We start from the raw sequence: 16216 nt of genomic DNA on the forward strand, positions 1-16216 counted from the left end.
TGAAACAAAATACCCCACACAGTTGGCAAGTGGCAGGGATTTTCTACAAGAGTCTAAAATTGACACCATTTCTTTATTCTAAGAAATAAAAACTCACGGCTCTGGGCAGGTACAGATGATAAGGTTACACCCTCTGAACACTCCATCAATCTGACCTGAAAAAGAAATGGAAAGTCAATGTTTTCCATTGGCAACAAACTGAAACAACACCTAATATGGATCTCTGATCAACAAGATATTGCTGATAAACAGTTAACCATGGTAAAAAGCTTAAAATGCTGGAAAAAAATGTCAAGTGTTAGTGATCAGCAATGGAAATCACAGTCAAGCACAGCTGTAGTAATAGCTGTAGAGTTTGAAACAAAGGAAAAAGACAACAACAGCAGTTGTTTGGGGAAAACCATCACACACTGAAGAGAAATCCAAGGAGGGGTTACAAAAACATTTCCTATTGGCATAAATCACAATAAGAAGGCCTTGCATTACACCATCATTACCGGCTGTGAGCTACCAAACATCCAGGATATCTACTCAGCTAGATGTCTTAGGAAGGCCAGGTCCATTCTCAAGAACCCCAGTCATAAACTGTTTTCTCTCCTACCATCTGGTACACGGTATCGAAGCATTCAATAAGACTGCTACATAGTCAACCTGCAGCTCCTTTAGCAAATCACCCTTAATGGCTACATGGACATAGTTTTCATTGTATTCGGCATACTGCAGTACCTGGACATAATGTATTGCATACATCCTGGACACATAGCACCTCTATTCATATTGAGTTTTGTCTGAGTTTATCTTATTACATTTCTATTGCGCTATTATTATGCAACCTTATCTTGTAACTTTAATTTTGTGATTTTTATCCCACCCCACCTCCAGTGAGCTTGTAGAAAATACAGTTCATTGCTGCACACTGTATTGTTGTGCATTTGATAGATAAACTTTGATTGATTGATTAACCTGTGTTGTGCTGGAGTCAGGCATGTGCTCTTCGGGTATAACAATCACTTCTTCCATCTGCATCTTCTCTTCTCCATTCTTGACGTCACCCTGGACTGTCAGACACACCGCCTCCTGTGGCACAACCTCCTCTGAAGCCTCTGAAAGACAGAAATGCAAAGTGCTGTGGTCAGAGCTAATGTCGAAAACTTTAAATTGAGCTGAAAAGAGATGTCATTTTTGGTCTCTTTTAGATCTACCTTACTGAAGGTTCCTACGAATCCAGACAAGGAACTTTGTGCTCACTGTGGTGTGATCACACAACTAAGAGGAGGGAATTGTCCTACCCAGATCATCCTTCTGTTTGCAAAAAACAGAAGAGATAGTAGAGGGTTCTTCAGATGGTGAGTATATTTAGTACCAAGCAAATGCACAGAACTCCTGGAGCTTCACTACCTTTTAGGATTTGTAGAGAACTCTATAAATTGACAGATGTTCCGGTTCTGGTCAAGAAGGAACGCTGACGAATTTGGCTGCCGCTCCTCTCACCAGTTTTTCATTTTTATCTACTTATTTATGTTTTTTTTACCTTTTTCTCCTCGATTACATTGATTTCTAATTTATCTATTTTTACCCGCTTCACGTTATCGGCTCCACGTTACAAATTCACAAATGCGACTTCCACTGCATCGTGAATTTACTCAACTGAAGACCTTCACCACTTGCTACCGCCTTCCCTGGATTTTCTTCCCGTTTCGATTCATTGATCATGTCTCTGAGGTACACTGCACTGCAACTTCTTCAACTAAAACAAAGCTACTTCCTGGTCAAAGACACATTTGATTACCGAGTTGCTAGATCCATCGCAGCACAGGACGCCGTTTTTTTTCGTTCGTCTGCCAGCGGAGTCTCTATCCCTGCCTTTCGGCGCACGTCTGTAAGTCCATCACGTACCGGCGCCGATCTCAAAAATCTCCTCTCACTACTGCACCTGGACCGCACTCCGCTTCCCCCTGCATCCCCGAGACTGGCCAGATCAGCGCTTCTAAACACCCGCTCCATTAACAATAATAATAATAATAATAATAATAATAATAATTGCTTACACTTATATAGCGCTTTTCTGGACACTCCACTCAAAGCGCTTTACAGGTAATGGGGATCCCCTCCACCACCACCAATGTGTAGCATCCACCTGGATGATGCGACGGCAGCCATAGTGCGCCAGAACGCTCACCACACATCAGCTATCAGTGGGGAGGAGAGCAACAACAAGGCTCTTCTTTTATGTGACATTATCAAAGAAAAAAAACTGGACCTGTGTTTAACCGAAACATGGCACAAACAAAATGATGGACTCCTGTTCAACCAACTAGTTCCTCCTGGATATGGTTTGTTTGACCTTCCGCGTCTTTCAGGCAGAGGTGGGGGCATCATTGTTATTTACAACCTTTTTTACAGTCTAAGTCCTATTACTATACCTCCTCCCTCTTCTTTTGAGTGTCTTGTTTTAAATATTTCTATCCCCCAAACTACTATTATTGCCACAGTTTATAGACCACCCAGACCCAGTGAAGCCTTCTTAGGTGAGTTTGCTGATTTTCTCTTATTCTTATGCCTCAAGTTTAAAAGGATCCTTATTCTAGTGGACTTTAATGTACACATTGATTCAACCTCTTCCAGTCTGGCTAAAGACTTCCTTTCTCTTTTGGGATGCTTTGACCTTACTCAGTTTGTTTGTACCCCTACACATAACAAAGGACACTCCTTAGATCTAATTATTGCAAATGACTCCTTTTTCTCCCACTGCTCTCCCCTTGATCTAGGCCTCTCTGACCACTTAGCCATTCTCTTCAATCTGGAATTACCTGTTTCTAACACCTCCTCCCCATGCTCTGTAAATTTCCGCAACTGGCGATCAATTGATCACCCAAGGTTTGCAAATTCTGTTCTCCTTATCCTGTTTCTCTTCCTCTGACCCTCTAGAGGACAAAATACAGTTACTTGACAATGCTCTTATCTACCCTCGACACCTTTGCTCCTTTAAAAACTCGAATCATCTCTTTCTCTTGCCCTGCCCCCTGGTACAATGACCATCTGCGATCCATGAAGGCAGCCTCTCGCAAACTTGAGCGTAGGTGGCATCTTTCCAGCCTACATGTACATTATCAGGTTTGGAGAGATTACTTATCTGAATATAAGGTTACTATAGAGTCTGCTAGATCCACCTACTTCTCTCACATCATTGAAAATCACCAAAACAACCCCAGATATCTTTTCTCCACCATCAACAAACTGCTCAAGCCAAACTGCCCTACCACATTACCTGCCTCATCACAACTTTGCAACACATTCTTAGATTTCTTTAGTTCTAAGATTGACAACATCCGGCATCACATTCTATCCACTACGCATACCATTTCCATACCTCCTCCCTCCTCATCCTACTTCTCTGGTTCCCGTCTCTCCAGCTTTTCTCTTCTTGACTCAGCATCCCTAAACAAACTAGTTACACGCATGAAACCCACCACATCTATTTTACATCCCATTCCCACCACTTTATTCCAGTCCTGTTTCTCTTCTCTCTGTCCCATTGTCCTCAATATTATACATGAATCCATGAGCACTGGCATTGTACCAACGGTCCTCAAAACTGCTGCCATTACCCCCGTGCCAAAAAAGCCTAACATGGCTCTCGACAATCTTAACAACTTTCGCCCCATCTCCAACTTACCCTTTCTTGCTAAAATTCTAGAACGTGCTGTCACACTTCAGTTACATAACCACCTCATGACAAACAACCTTTTCAAACCCCTCCAATCTGGCTTCCGTCAACTTCACAGCACAGAAACTGCCCTGGTCAAAGTCACCAACGATCTAATAGCTTCTGATTCTGGTTCTCTTTTCATACTCATCCTTCTTGATCTCAGTGCTGCCTTTGACACTGTTGACCATAACATTTTTCTTTCTCGTCTCGAGACTGTGTTTGGAGTTCCTGACACTGCTCTCAAATGGTTTAAATCTTACCTCACTGATCGCTGTCACTTTGTCTCTCTCAATGGGTACAGGTCTGAAATTCGTCTTGTTAAGTCTCGTGTCCCCCAGGGCTCAATACTGGGCCCCTTGCTCTTCAGCATTTACATGTTCCCACTTGGTCAGCTTTTAAGATCACATGGCCTCAGCTTTCATTTTTACGCTGACGATACTCGAAAATTCATCCATACCAAACCTGACACTGATGTGGCTGTCTCTATTCTATCTAATTGCATCTCTGACCAAAAATTTGGATGACTCAAAACTTCCTTCATCTTAACTGTGACAAGACTGAAGTCATGCTTATTGGTACCCCCCATCAACTTCGTAAAGCCAGTCCTGTAACCCTATCTGTAGATGGCTCTGTACTTGAGCTCCAATCAAAATTGAAAAACCTTGGGGTTATATTCGATTCTGGCTTAACATTCAACCCACATGTGCAGCATACTGTCAAAACATCTTTTTTTCACCTTAGAAATATAGCAAGACTACGCCCTATGCTATTATTAACTGTGGCTGAAAAGCTGATCAGCATATTTGTATTCTCTCGAATTGACTACTGCAATGCTCTACTCGCTGGGGTATCTAAATCTACCCTGAACAAACTGCAGTATGTCCAAAATTCAGCAGCCAGAATCCTGACCAGGTCTAGTGCAAGTGTTCACATTACTCCTATTCTGGAGTCCTTGCACTGGCTTCCGGTCAAATTCCGTGTAGACTTTAAAATCCTCATGCTCACCTATAAGGCTCTACATGACTTGGCACCTCAATACCTGTCTGATCTATTATCGCCCTATTCCCCACCTCGCAACCTCCGTTCTTCAAATTCTGCACTCCTTACTGTCCCCCAAGCCCGTCTACATTGTATGGGTGACAGGGCCTTATCCTGTTATGCCCCCAAGCTCTGGAACTAGTTTGCCCAAGGATATCAGAGAGTCACCTTCTCTAAACTACTTCAAATCCAGACTCAAAACCTTCTTCAGAAAAGCCTTTTCTTAACTGGTCCCATTCTTTACCCCTCTGCTCTTTTAAGTACCACCTTCCACGGTTACCTCTATTGTTATTATTGTATTGTTGTAATTGTAATTGTGTCTTATCTTGTGTATTCTTCTTATTTATTGTTGTATTCTTCTTATTTATTGTTATTGTCATCCTGTAAAGCGCTTTGAGAAGCCACCTTTAAAAGCGCTATATAAAATAAAGTTTATTATTATTATTATTATTATTATTATTATAACTCAAAACACCTGAAGACTGGTGAACAGCTGGAGTTAAAACAAAGTCACTCTTCAATTAAGATTCTCTGCCTCTCCAGGGCCACCGAGTATCACTCAATTAAGGGAAAGGACCTGTTTCTGTCTTTCTAGCTCAAATCATAGTCAACAGTGCTGTTGACAGTGTAGCCACAGGTCCAACCTTACTGATCAACACTCTAAAAGACTGCTTCAGCTCTGGTTCTTATTAACCATATACACTTATGGCACTTAATCTAAGTGGTTAATCCAACTTTCAACCTAATTTAAAAAAACTAAATTGGAGCATTAAACTATATTTTCTTAAGTGCCAACAAAACATTTTGAAAATACTGGCTGGTGGATATATCAACCCTTAACTGTACTTGCACCAACAAAAAATGTTATTCAACATTTGCAAACTATGATACAAGAAAAGGAGAAAGAATTGTGGCGACACTTGAACTTTCAAAAGACACACACAGTTGCATCACCAGGTATAATTTGAAAGATTGCTTCAACTGTAGAAGAAAAACATCATTCTACAACAAACCAACCCTCAGATCATTAATTATTAAACTATAGCTAAACTTAAAATGATGCTAATGAATATGAATATCACAATATCATAATAACCAGTATTATGCATGGCTATATAGAACATCCATGCATTTAAGTGGTATATGAACATATACGCCATGACATGAAGATTAGCATAAGTGTGCTTTGGATTTGACTAAATTTTGATTTGACAAAGCTCAAATTAAAAACTGCTCAAACATCAGTGAATATCAGAGATAAATTTGCAAATTGCAAGTAGCTTAGAATCTGTTACATCGTAGAATGTAACTTAAGCTATTTTATAGAGTATGTTATCTTTTTAAACAAACACATCAAAATCTGAAATATTTGAAACAGGACAGGGATTTAAATTTTGGCTTAAAATAAATTAGAATTGAAAGAATTTATACAAAGACAAATACCAACAGCTGTGCATATGACAATGGAGGTGCTCTTATCACCTGCTATACTTATCTGCAACTGATCAGTTTGAATGTATAGTTGGCTGGTATTTCTGATCTGATCAGACAAACTAAATCTGTTCAATTGAGGATTGTTGTTTACTGTCAAACTGCAAAAAGGTGCATATTAATAACCTTCAGTCTCTGTTTTCTTGCCACAAATGTCAAAGTCACCTTCTGACTTTTCTAAATTAATAAAAACTTGCTTGTTTGCAAATTCTCTTCCAATCACAGCAGACTGAATAAAAAGCTGATGACTGCCAGGAAATGGGAAAAATCTGATTAGACCAACTTATTCTTCAACTGTAAGTAAGCATCATTTGATTGAGCAAAGCTGATAAAGAAATCAATTTAAATCATAGAATGATTAAATTCAAGTGTAACTGCAAGATTTAGATGGTGAAAATATACAAGCGATCCTGGTTACATATCAGAGTTAGGGAGCAGAATGTCATGAGGTATAGCAGAATGACAGATGTAGAGGAATTGTCCCCCATAATAACAAGGTAAATATGGAGATTTCAGTTTCTTCAGACTGTAAACTCTGCCCATTAAATTAAAGCAGGAGACTATTCCCATAAGAATTAATGGAATAGAGTTGGGTTAGGGACCATAAGTTTGTTTCACTTATATCTTTGCAAATACAGTACAGAGGTCCTATTAAGTGTAGCATGCATTCGTTAATAAAGCACCTTATAGCAAAATGACTTAGAAAGGGGAATTAATTTCCATAAGGAATAATGTAAACAACTTGAAATATGTTCCCAATATGCAGTTCAGACCACAGGTATATACAATTAATGTACCTTGGACTCAGAAATAATATGAAATCGACACCAATAGTATCGCCAGCTCCTTTCAAATTGTAGTATTGGGGAAACTAACAAAGTTAGCTTCAGGATAGAAGTTAGCAATGTGTGGTGGTAAGAATTCAACTTTTAATGTTTGGGCATAACGATTCATAATCTTAGGTCATGTTTAACAGCGTTGTCTTCAAGAAGAAGTTTTATTTAGATTTTGCTCTTTGCAGTATTTTTTTCATTTTTCTGAACCAAATAATCCACAAACCAACTGCATTGCTGGCTTTTGGTGCCTTGAAGAATGAAGTATGTTTTGGCAATTTTTACATTGAGTTGCTCAATTCGTCAGTGATATAAACACTGAAACAATATATAGTGGGTGATGTATGATGGCGTCCTCCTGTACACAAAACTGGCAATTAATTTTTACTTAGTTCTTTGCTAACGCAACTCATAACAAATCACAGGCAAAGCATTACAAATTAAATTCCTGTAATCACAGCAATCCATAAGATTCCCTGCACAGCTGTAGTGCACACAAAGCAGTAAACACAACCATTCAGTGTAAAGCAAGATTAAATAAAAACATGCTTTATTTAAAATTATACACCATTTCAGATAATCAGTCTGGATCTTTACATGTTGCACTGATGTTCAGCTGAAACATTTAATTTGTTTTGGCTGCGCATAGCTTGAATTGGTGTCCATAAACAGGTAGAAACTCCTTTCCCTCTGAAATATTCAACCAATTTTCATGGAGGTATGTGATAATCTGTAAGCAAAAGGACTTATGTGAACTAAAAAATGAGAGTGTTCAGAGAATTAGGAAACAGATGTAATATCCTCCACATGCAAAAAGTTATATAGTATACAGTTTGTCACTATGCATTTTGTGTAGCATTTCAACTTAATCATTTTAAGCATGTGGCTCTATATCCTTGGGACTTTTTAAGACTGGGAATATTTTTACACGACTCCTCAAACTGAAAACAATTAACACATACAACCATTATGTGGTTAAATACCATCATATACAGTGCGCTCCAAAAGTATTGGGATAAGAGTTCAAATTATCCATTTATAGCTGTATGCCCTGAAAATTTGAATCTCAAATCACAAAATTAATACGAGAAAAGCAGAGAATATTCCCTTTTACCCATGGTTATTTTTATGCATAAATGTTTCACCATTATACAACAGCACTATTTTGCTCATATCTCCACATTTTAGATTAGCTTAATTACTGGGACAAATGGGTTTACAGGTGTTTCTAATTGCCCAGGGGTTACAAGCTGCAAACATTGCACATACACAAAACAGCAGTGAAGGTGTAGGCATAATTGAGGTCTTTTGAAACCGTTTTTGAAGTCTTTCACTTGACTTAGTCAGCGGAAACCAACATAAAGACCAGAACACTCACTGTGACAGAAAACAAGGTCATTCTGAAAATGAGAGGAAAGAAAATGACCATCAGAGAGATTATGACTCTTGGCATTGCGAAATCAACTATCTTGAATGCTCCTGAGGAAAAGGAAACTGGAGGAGTCAATAATAAGATGAATATACGGCATCCTAAAAAGACAAAGGCAATGGATGACACTGCATTAGAAAAATATTTCTACATGTAAAAAAAACAATTATTAATGAAGAGTGTAGGGGTGCAAATCTCAAGTACTGCAATTTCACAGAAGACTTCAAGAAAAATTCAGAGGCTGTACTGCAAGGTTGTAAGCGCCTCATCTGCAGCAAGAACAGAAAGGCTCAATTGGAATTTGCAAAAGAATACTGAGATGAGCCACAGAAGTTCTGGAACAAGGTTTTATGGGCAGATGAATCCAAAATAAACATCTATCAAAGTGATGGAAAGGCTGAAGTGTGGAAAACATCCAATGACCAAGAATACCACTTGTAAAGCATGGTGGAGGGAGTATCATGGCTTGAGCACGTATGGCTGCTTCCGGAACAGGCTCAATGGTCTCTATTGATGACTTAACTGAAGATGGCAGCAGTAGGATGAATTCATAGATATACAGACATCTTGTAGGAAAACAATGGCAAGAGTTCGGTATGCAGCACAACAATGACCCAAAACATACTACTCGCTTAACACAGGATTTAATCAGACAGAAAAAGTGGAACATTTTAAAGTGGCCAAGTCAATTACCAGATCTGAATCCAACTGAGCATGTATTTTATTTGTTCAAAAGTAGACTGCAGGCAGAAAGGCTGACCAACAAGCAACAACTTAAAGAGGCTGCAGTTAAAGCCTGGCAAAGCATCTCAAAAAAGAACAATTTTCTGGTGATGTCAATGGGAGGGAGTCTGCAAAGGCAGTTGCAAGCAAAGGATTTGAAACAAAATTTCACTTCTTTAAATTTGCTTTATGTTATGTAATGTGTTCCAATACTTATGGTCACCTAGATTTTGGAGGGACGCACTGCAACATATGCTTTGGTTCAAAATGGATTAAGTATGTTTGCAAAATATATCCTAAAATTAAAATGTGACTTTCTGAGCTCTGACTGAGAATACTTTGTTTTATGTGAATTTTAATTTCTTGTTTATATAAGAGCCCAACTTTAGTTTTTTGTCCCAATACGTTTGGAGGGCCCTGTATAACATCTTAATTGCCTTGCTGTTACCTCAACACTTTCCATTCAGGATGCCAGGAATATAAGAATAAATTTCAAAATAATTACCTCTGTATCACAAATCCTACCAAATATCGGGGTTTAATACAAAACAAAAATTTATATTTGATCATGTTACTGAACATAAATCTAGGTCTTGAAATTAAACATACTTAAATATCAAATTATTTTCTGATGTCTGAGGCTTATATTCCTTCTTCTTGAATTAAAGAAGTCAAAGAGATGCAAAATGGAACTAAAGTACACCCAACAACAGAAAACTGCAAAAGTCTACACATACTAAACCTTTTAAAACTGAATAAGCCACTAATATAAGGGACAATGTAAACCTACAATCAAGCATATAAACCTAGAACACTGCTTTCTTCTATTAAAACTGTAGAAACGTTTGATTCCAGGAGGCAAACTTTGTAAGATATTTTCTGTTGACAGATCACCAGTTTAAGTATACCTATTGCATATTTTAACTAGACCTACAAATGGGTACAATTAATAATAAATAATCATTTCTTACACCTATACAGTGCTTTTCTGGACACTCCACTTAAAGCACTTTACAGGAAATGGGGACTCCCCCAGACCTTAGTTTTACTCATAACCTCTACAGTCTCAAGGTCAACTGAATCCCGGTCCTCCAATCATAGTACAGATCGTAGGCTTTAAAATTGCTTCTGAAAACCAGAGTCATCATGGGATCCATTCAACATAGGATCAATTTCGGCAAGAAAATGCAATAAAAAGACATAATTCTGCAAAAAAAAAAAAGCTGCAAAATTCAAGACGAGCACTGAGCAGCGCAAAACAATTGCACCTCTGAAAAGCAGGGTGAGCTATACAGACTCAATATTTAAATACAAAGTATTTTGCAAATTTGCAAGACATACAATATTTAGAAATTTGATGTTCATAATTCCACAGGAATCTACCTGTTTAGAACAAAGAAAGAAACTTTTTAAAATAAGGGATCTAAAACATAAGTAAAATCACATCATATTTAACCTGGGAAAACAGGACATATAAAAACCCGACAATTAAAAAAATACATGAAAGTAAATTTGACAAACATTTTAAGCATGAGTGTTAATTTAAAATTTTAAATGTTAATTTAAAAGTTAAATGCTTTAAAAGTTCTAATCTAAAAGGATATACCCAATAAATTCCTAAAATGGATAGAGTGTTTCAGAGTTACAGACCACCAATGTGGTTTCAATCCTACCGATTGATTTTGCCTTTTAAACACCAGAAAGGTGGAAAGCTGAGGACATTAATTTAATCTCATCCATTTGGTTGCTAAAAATGTATTGACCCAAGGATCTCATCTAGATGTCTGCTGAAAGCTCCCAGGGACTGGTTCCAACAATATGGGTGAGAAATTTCTTCTTTACCCCCACAAACATATGTGTAAGGAAGTGCCTACTGTTCTGAGTCCTAAATGCACACATTTCATCTTTAAAGAAAACAATCTGACTTATGACAGACGTTTTTGGAAATGTCTGGGGTCAGCAACCTCATTTGTTAAACAGGACCCCTGGGAAACAAATCATATTGGAGCCTTTTGGTTGGGAGCTTATTAGAATTGCTGCAGGACTGTACCACCCAATGATCCCATTATAAGAATGCAGACATACTCTCATTGCACGGTCATTTCACAGCACCCTCCTATTTTTGGTAAGATCACACTTGGTGGACCTTTCCTTCCCTGCTACAACTTTCTCTCCCTGTATAAGCTTTTCATTACAGTTTCAAAAATGCTGGGGAGGGTGACAAATCCACCATTCACCGCTTCCCCTTTCATTAAACTCTTACCACCTGATGCCCTGGGACTCTTCCATGTGCTTTTGGGTAACTTGTATTCCCTTCATAACTCCCACTCCCTGCAAAAAACAATCCTGGCTCTATCAACTCTCTGCAGAAGAGAGTTGAGCCTCTGATAGCTTGCTGTTTAGTCATCTTTCCTGTGCCTTTCACCTTAAAGGGTCAGTTTTATTTTCCATACATAGCAACAGTTTCAACTCGTTAAGGACAAACAAGTCTTCATACATTAAAGAGGAGAGATATGAATTAAATGTCAATAGCAGAATTCATTTTGTAATTTATTAACACCAACAATTGTTGATGATGTATTGTGTTCACAGTGTGGCCTGAGCATTGTTCAGCACACATTTCTTGTCACTCCACCATCAACTGTCTATAAACAAAATGAAAAAGTGTATACTGAAAATTTTACAGGATTGATAATCCTACCTTACACTATTCCTTTTAAATTCCAATGAGTGACAGCAATATTAAAGTACAGATTTTTCCTCTTATCTTAATAGGATGGGGTACTGCAACATGTCTACAAGTTGTGAATGACACTTGATCAGTATCATTCTTCAGGTAGATTCACAGGGCCCTGTGGGATCAAAATATTGCTACTGTAGTGTGCCACAACACCCCACCAGTGTTATACAGTAACTGCAATTAAGGAAGATTGTACTGGCCCCAATTTTCTATTCTGGCTAAACAATTTATTTGTTGTACAATATCACTGAAGCAATATTAAGAGTGTTTTCTGAGAAAAAAGATGAGAAATCCATTCCAAGGATTTCACCCAGTCATTTCCTGGTAGAAGCCGAGTACTAGCTTAAACAACGTGGCTGGGTAAATAGTTACACATTCTCACAACCCTCTAGGTAAAGTCATGCCTCATGTGCTTGGTTATAAATGCATTTAAACATAAACAATAATATATAATAGGAGCAATAATATTAGGTCGGTTGAGACCATTGGAGATGTTGTACAAATAGGCATAACGCATTGCTCTTCAAGCAGCTAGGCTATGAAACAATATAATAGAAAAAACAGAATATAGTAGAATAATACCCAGACTTGCACACAATCTACAGGCACTAAACGATAGGTTGAACTCTGTGAAGATCCACCTGTTCATTACAAAGTCTTCCAGATATGTTTAAAGGAACTTCTCAAAGTGTTTTCTTTTAACAAGAAGGCATAACAGTCTACTTACCTGTATTTTCCTGAAGCACCAGAAGCATGTCTTCAGTTGCATAGGAGCTACGCTGACATTTTTCAACAGTGCACTCTTTGACCAGGTCCGGAACACTGCAAGAAGACGGCTGAAGGTCCACATGGCTTATGGGAAGTACCTTGACAAGCGTGCACTGCTCTGAGATTTTGTTTTCACTGGGCAGAACGGCTTCCATCTCCTTGTCTTTGCAAGTGTCCATCTGGAAGGAGCATTCCTTCACCTTGGAGGACGTGCATTCTTGCTTCTGTTCCAGGACAGAGTCCTGGGAGGCGACAGTCGGAATGTCAGGCAGGAAGCCCTTTGTGTTGCCCTCCTCTGACAGTGTGTCTTTTCCCTCCCTCTCTGCAGCTGCAGTGCTTATGTCCGTCAGCTCTTGGTCCTGTTGGTCAGGGGATGGAGTCTCAACAGAACCTTTGTCTTCCGGCTCAGGGGGGGTCTCCTCCTCACTGGCATCTGTCTCCATTGCCTCTTCAGTGTCTTTTTCCTCCTTCAAAAAGATTAAAGTTGCTGATTAATAAAAACCTCTAAAAGCTTCATAATGGTCAACAGGACTGGATACGCATTTTTAGGTACACCATACACATGAAGAGAAATTAGATATCAATCCACCTATGCTGCTCGTATTTGGTTGGTGGGTGGAATCCAGAGCACCAGACAAAACTCATGCAGATCGTGACCTTGCAAATTCCACACGGAAGGTTTCCCAGCCCAGAATGGAACACAGGATGCAAGAAGTGTAAAGAATCATGCATAGGTATTGTCAAACGTACCACTAATAAATCTGTAATAATAGTAGAATAGGCCTTGAATGGTAAAGAATAAGGAGAAGAAAAAGGGGACCAGGTATAACTGGTTGATTAATATAAATTAAGAACATTTAAAAAATGAGGTTTTAACACAGCTGGAGTACTATAATTTTTAGTTTAAAAGATACATTCATGCAGTTTTCTCATCAATGGCAGGGAAATCTTCAGCAAAATCTAAATAATTTAAAACACAGCCCTGTTTTCTCAAAAAGGAATTGTTTCATATTCTAGTCGAAGTGCTGCTTTCTGCCACCTTAAGTATAGCAACCCAACACTGTTACGCAACAGCAAGATCACACAACCCCTGCATTACATACTCTCTCCCTCTTCACCTAAACTGGAGATTTCATTCATCCTGCAGTAATACTAAGTGTTTGGTACTTCACTAAATATTTTGTTTAATGATAACTTGCAACTATGTGGTCCCTAACCCCAATGAATATTGGGGACCTTTTGTGCCCTGTTCTTCCCAAAACAAGCTTGTCCACCAATTAACTATAAAAAGGTAACAATTTCGTCTATACATGCGGAACATAGTATAAGCTGCTGCTAGCTGTGATAATCACTTGTGGTCCTGTAGGGCCACAGTCCATCAGGTTTGGTGGTATATCAATCAATATTAGACTCCTCAATGAGTAATGGTTTCATAATATTGAAAAATCAAACAAACCACTGATTAAAATAGTCACTAACAGTCCAGGGTGGAATACAACCAGAAGACATGGCAACCCTCCAGGATCAGGAGTGGATATCAGATTATTACAGGCTATATAGAGAGGACAATTTGCTATTCAAACTTTAAATTTGCTTTCAACAATTAAAATGTCTAGGCAACATACTCACCTAATAAGATACTACTGACATTTGTGCATACAAAGAATTCTAAATCTAATATGAAAAGTACAAGAATTCAAAAGTGCTGAAGAGCAACTGTAATACAGCCTAAGCTGCTACTAACCCTTAAAAACAGCTGAATACCAGCTCTTCCAAGCCACAGCAGAGCCATTAATGGCTGGGTATGTGTCTGCCTGAAGTGAACTGCTCTGCCCTGCACACGAGAAGCACAGCGCTCCCACGCGCACAGTTGCTACTCATTTAGTGCTATCCGTTACCCAGCAGACCGTGCTTTGGCTTTCCATGATTTGCCTAGCCAAGAGATTCAGTCCCTTTCTTTCAAAGGCAGAAAGTAAACCTTTAAGCGTAAAAATTTCAGTGCATTGCATTGTGGACTGCATTGTTGGTTTCTTCTGCACAGTTTTAAATACAATATCATTTTCAGGCTCAAACTCCAATGTTTTCCAAGTCTTCTAATGGAAACTTTTTTTTTTTATTACCAATGGTGTGGTCATCTTTACAAGGAACAAGACAAAACAAGACTTATCAGAGATTTAAATAAAAAACCAGGAGAACAAGCCCATAAAATGTCTCACAGTATCACAGTAAACTCATGTTACACAGTGAAGTCAACTCACTATACCTGAAATAAAGCCAATTGTTCATTAACATTAGTTATATTATCAAAGGTTCACCAGAAGAAGATAGCTATGATTATGAAGCAAATGAAATTAAAGAAATCAGAACTTATGTCAGCCTTTGTTTAGGTAATGAGAAAATATATTTCCCTTCTAGCACTTGTTACCCTGCTTTGCATATTTCACCAAGAAGTTGGAAATTTGTAAGAAAACAGGTAAATGGGCACAATAATAATATAAATAAATAATATGACAAAATTAATCTTGCTGGCTGAACATGGTTCTCGGTGCAAGAGATTATAATATGGCCCAAGACGTGGGATTAATTAACAACATGCACTGCTGCGTCAAAATGGTCTTGTATATCAACTGCAGGGCAGTTAGCCGATTTAGACTATTAAAAGTCACTCTTTACTCATGACTAGGGACATTCTGGTAATCACGACATCCCCCCCGGAGTAGCACATCATGGTGGACAGTTCTCTGGACTCATAACTGGTGGGTTGTGTGGTGGGCTCAAGTCCCTGCTGCAGACACTGCTGTTGTACCTTGAGTGAGATACTTTACCTCAATTGCCCCAGCCCAAGTTGTATAAATGGAAATCACCATGGCTGTCCATCCTATGATGGACTGGTGTCCCACCTATGGGGAGTGGCGTGCTCTCCAATTGGTTCAGACCTAGAAACCAGGATAAGTTCAGGCTTGATGAGCCATTTTGTGTAGCTCCTACCGATTACATTAAGGCATAATACAGTAAAATAATATTTTATTAACTATATATCATAAATAATTTAAAAAATATTTTATGTATGGACATATCTATTAATGTGGTAGATGACATTTATGCATAATTCCAATCAGTGTCCAAACAAGTTTTTCCACAAATTATACTCATAACGTGACAATCAACCACTGAAAATAAGTATAAATAAGAAACGTAGGAAAAACTATTTCACGATTAGCAGATTTTGACTTTATACATTTGAATTCACTGTTTCCTAGCATCTATTTTATAACTGCTTTATCAAATACAGGGTCATACAGAAGCCAGAGCTTCTCCCGGCAAGCGTTGGGTAAAAGGTGGGATACACCCTTAATTGGACACCAGTCCATTGCAGGACACACACACACTCTACCAGTATGTGTTTGGATTGTAAGAGGAAACCCAGGTGAACATGGGGAAAACATACAAACTCCACGCAAATAACCCAGGAACTGAACCCAGAG

The 16216-nt window shown here is 38.5% G+C and overlaps 1 protein-coding gene across 2 annotated transcripts in view; it reads right to left on the bottom strand.

Annotated features, from left to right (window-relative positions):
• The window catches only part of samd1b (sterile alpha motif domain containing 1b), a 34799-nt gene that overhangs the window by 7618 nt on the left and 10965 nt on the right, over positions 1 to 16216 (bottom strand). The window contains exons 2-4 of one of the 2 annotated variants that reach the window (XM_088603802.1): positions 12691 to 13198; positions 964 to 1094; positions 98 to 155 (exon numbers count right to left, since the gene is read on the bottom strand). In XM_088603802.1, the coding sequence (XP_088459928.1) occupies positions 98 to 155; positions 964 to 1094; positions 12691 to 13198 (697 nt within the window). Of the gene's footprint in view, positions 1 to 97; positions 156 to 963; positions 1104 to 12690; positions 13199 to 16216 lie in introns of both variants that reach the window. The other variant, XM_088603801.1, reaches the window with a different exon arrangement.

Source organism: Lepisosteus platostomus, chromosome 13, assembly GCF_059453375.1.
Source record: "Lepisosteus platostomus isolate fLepPlt1 chromosome 13, fLepPlt1.hap1, whole genome shotgun sequence".
Lineage (NCBI taxonomy): Eukaryota > Metazoa > Chordata > Actinopteri > Semionotiformes > Lepisosteidae > Lepisosteus > Lepisosteus platostomus.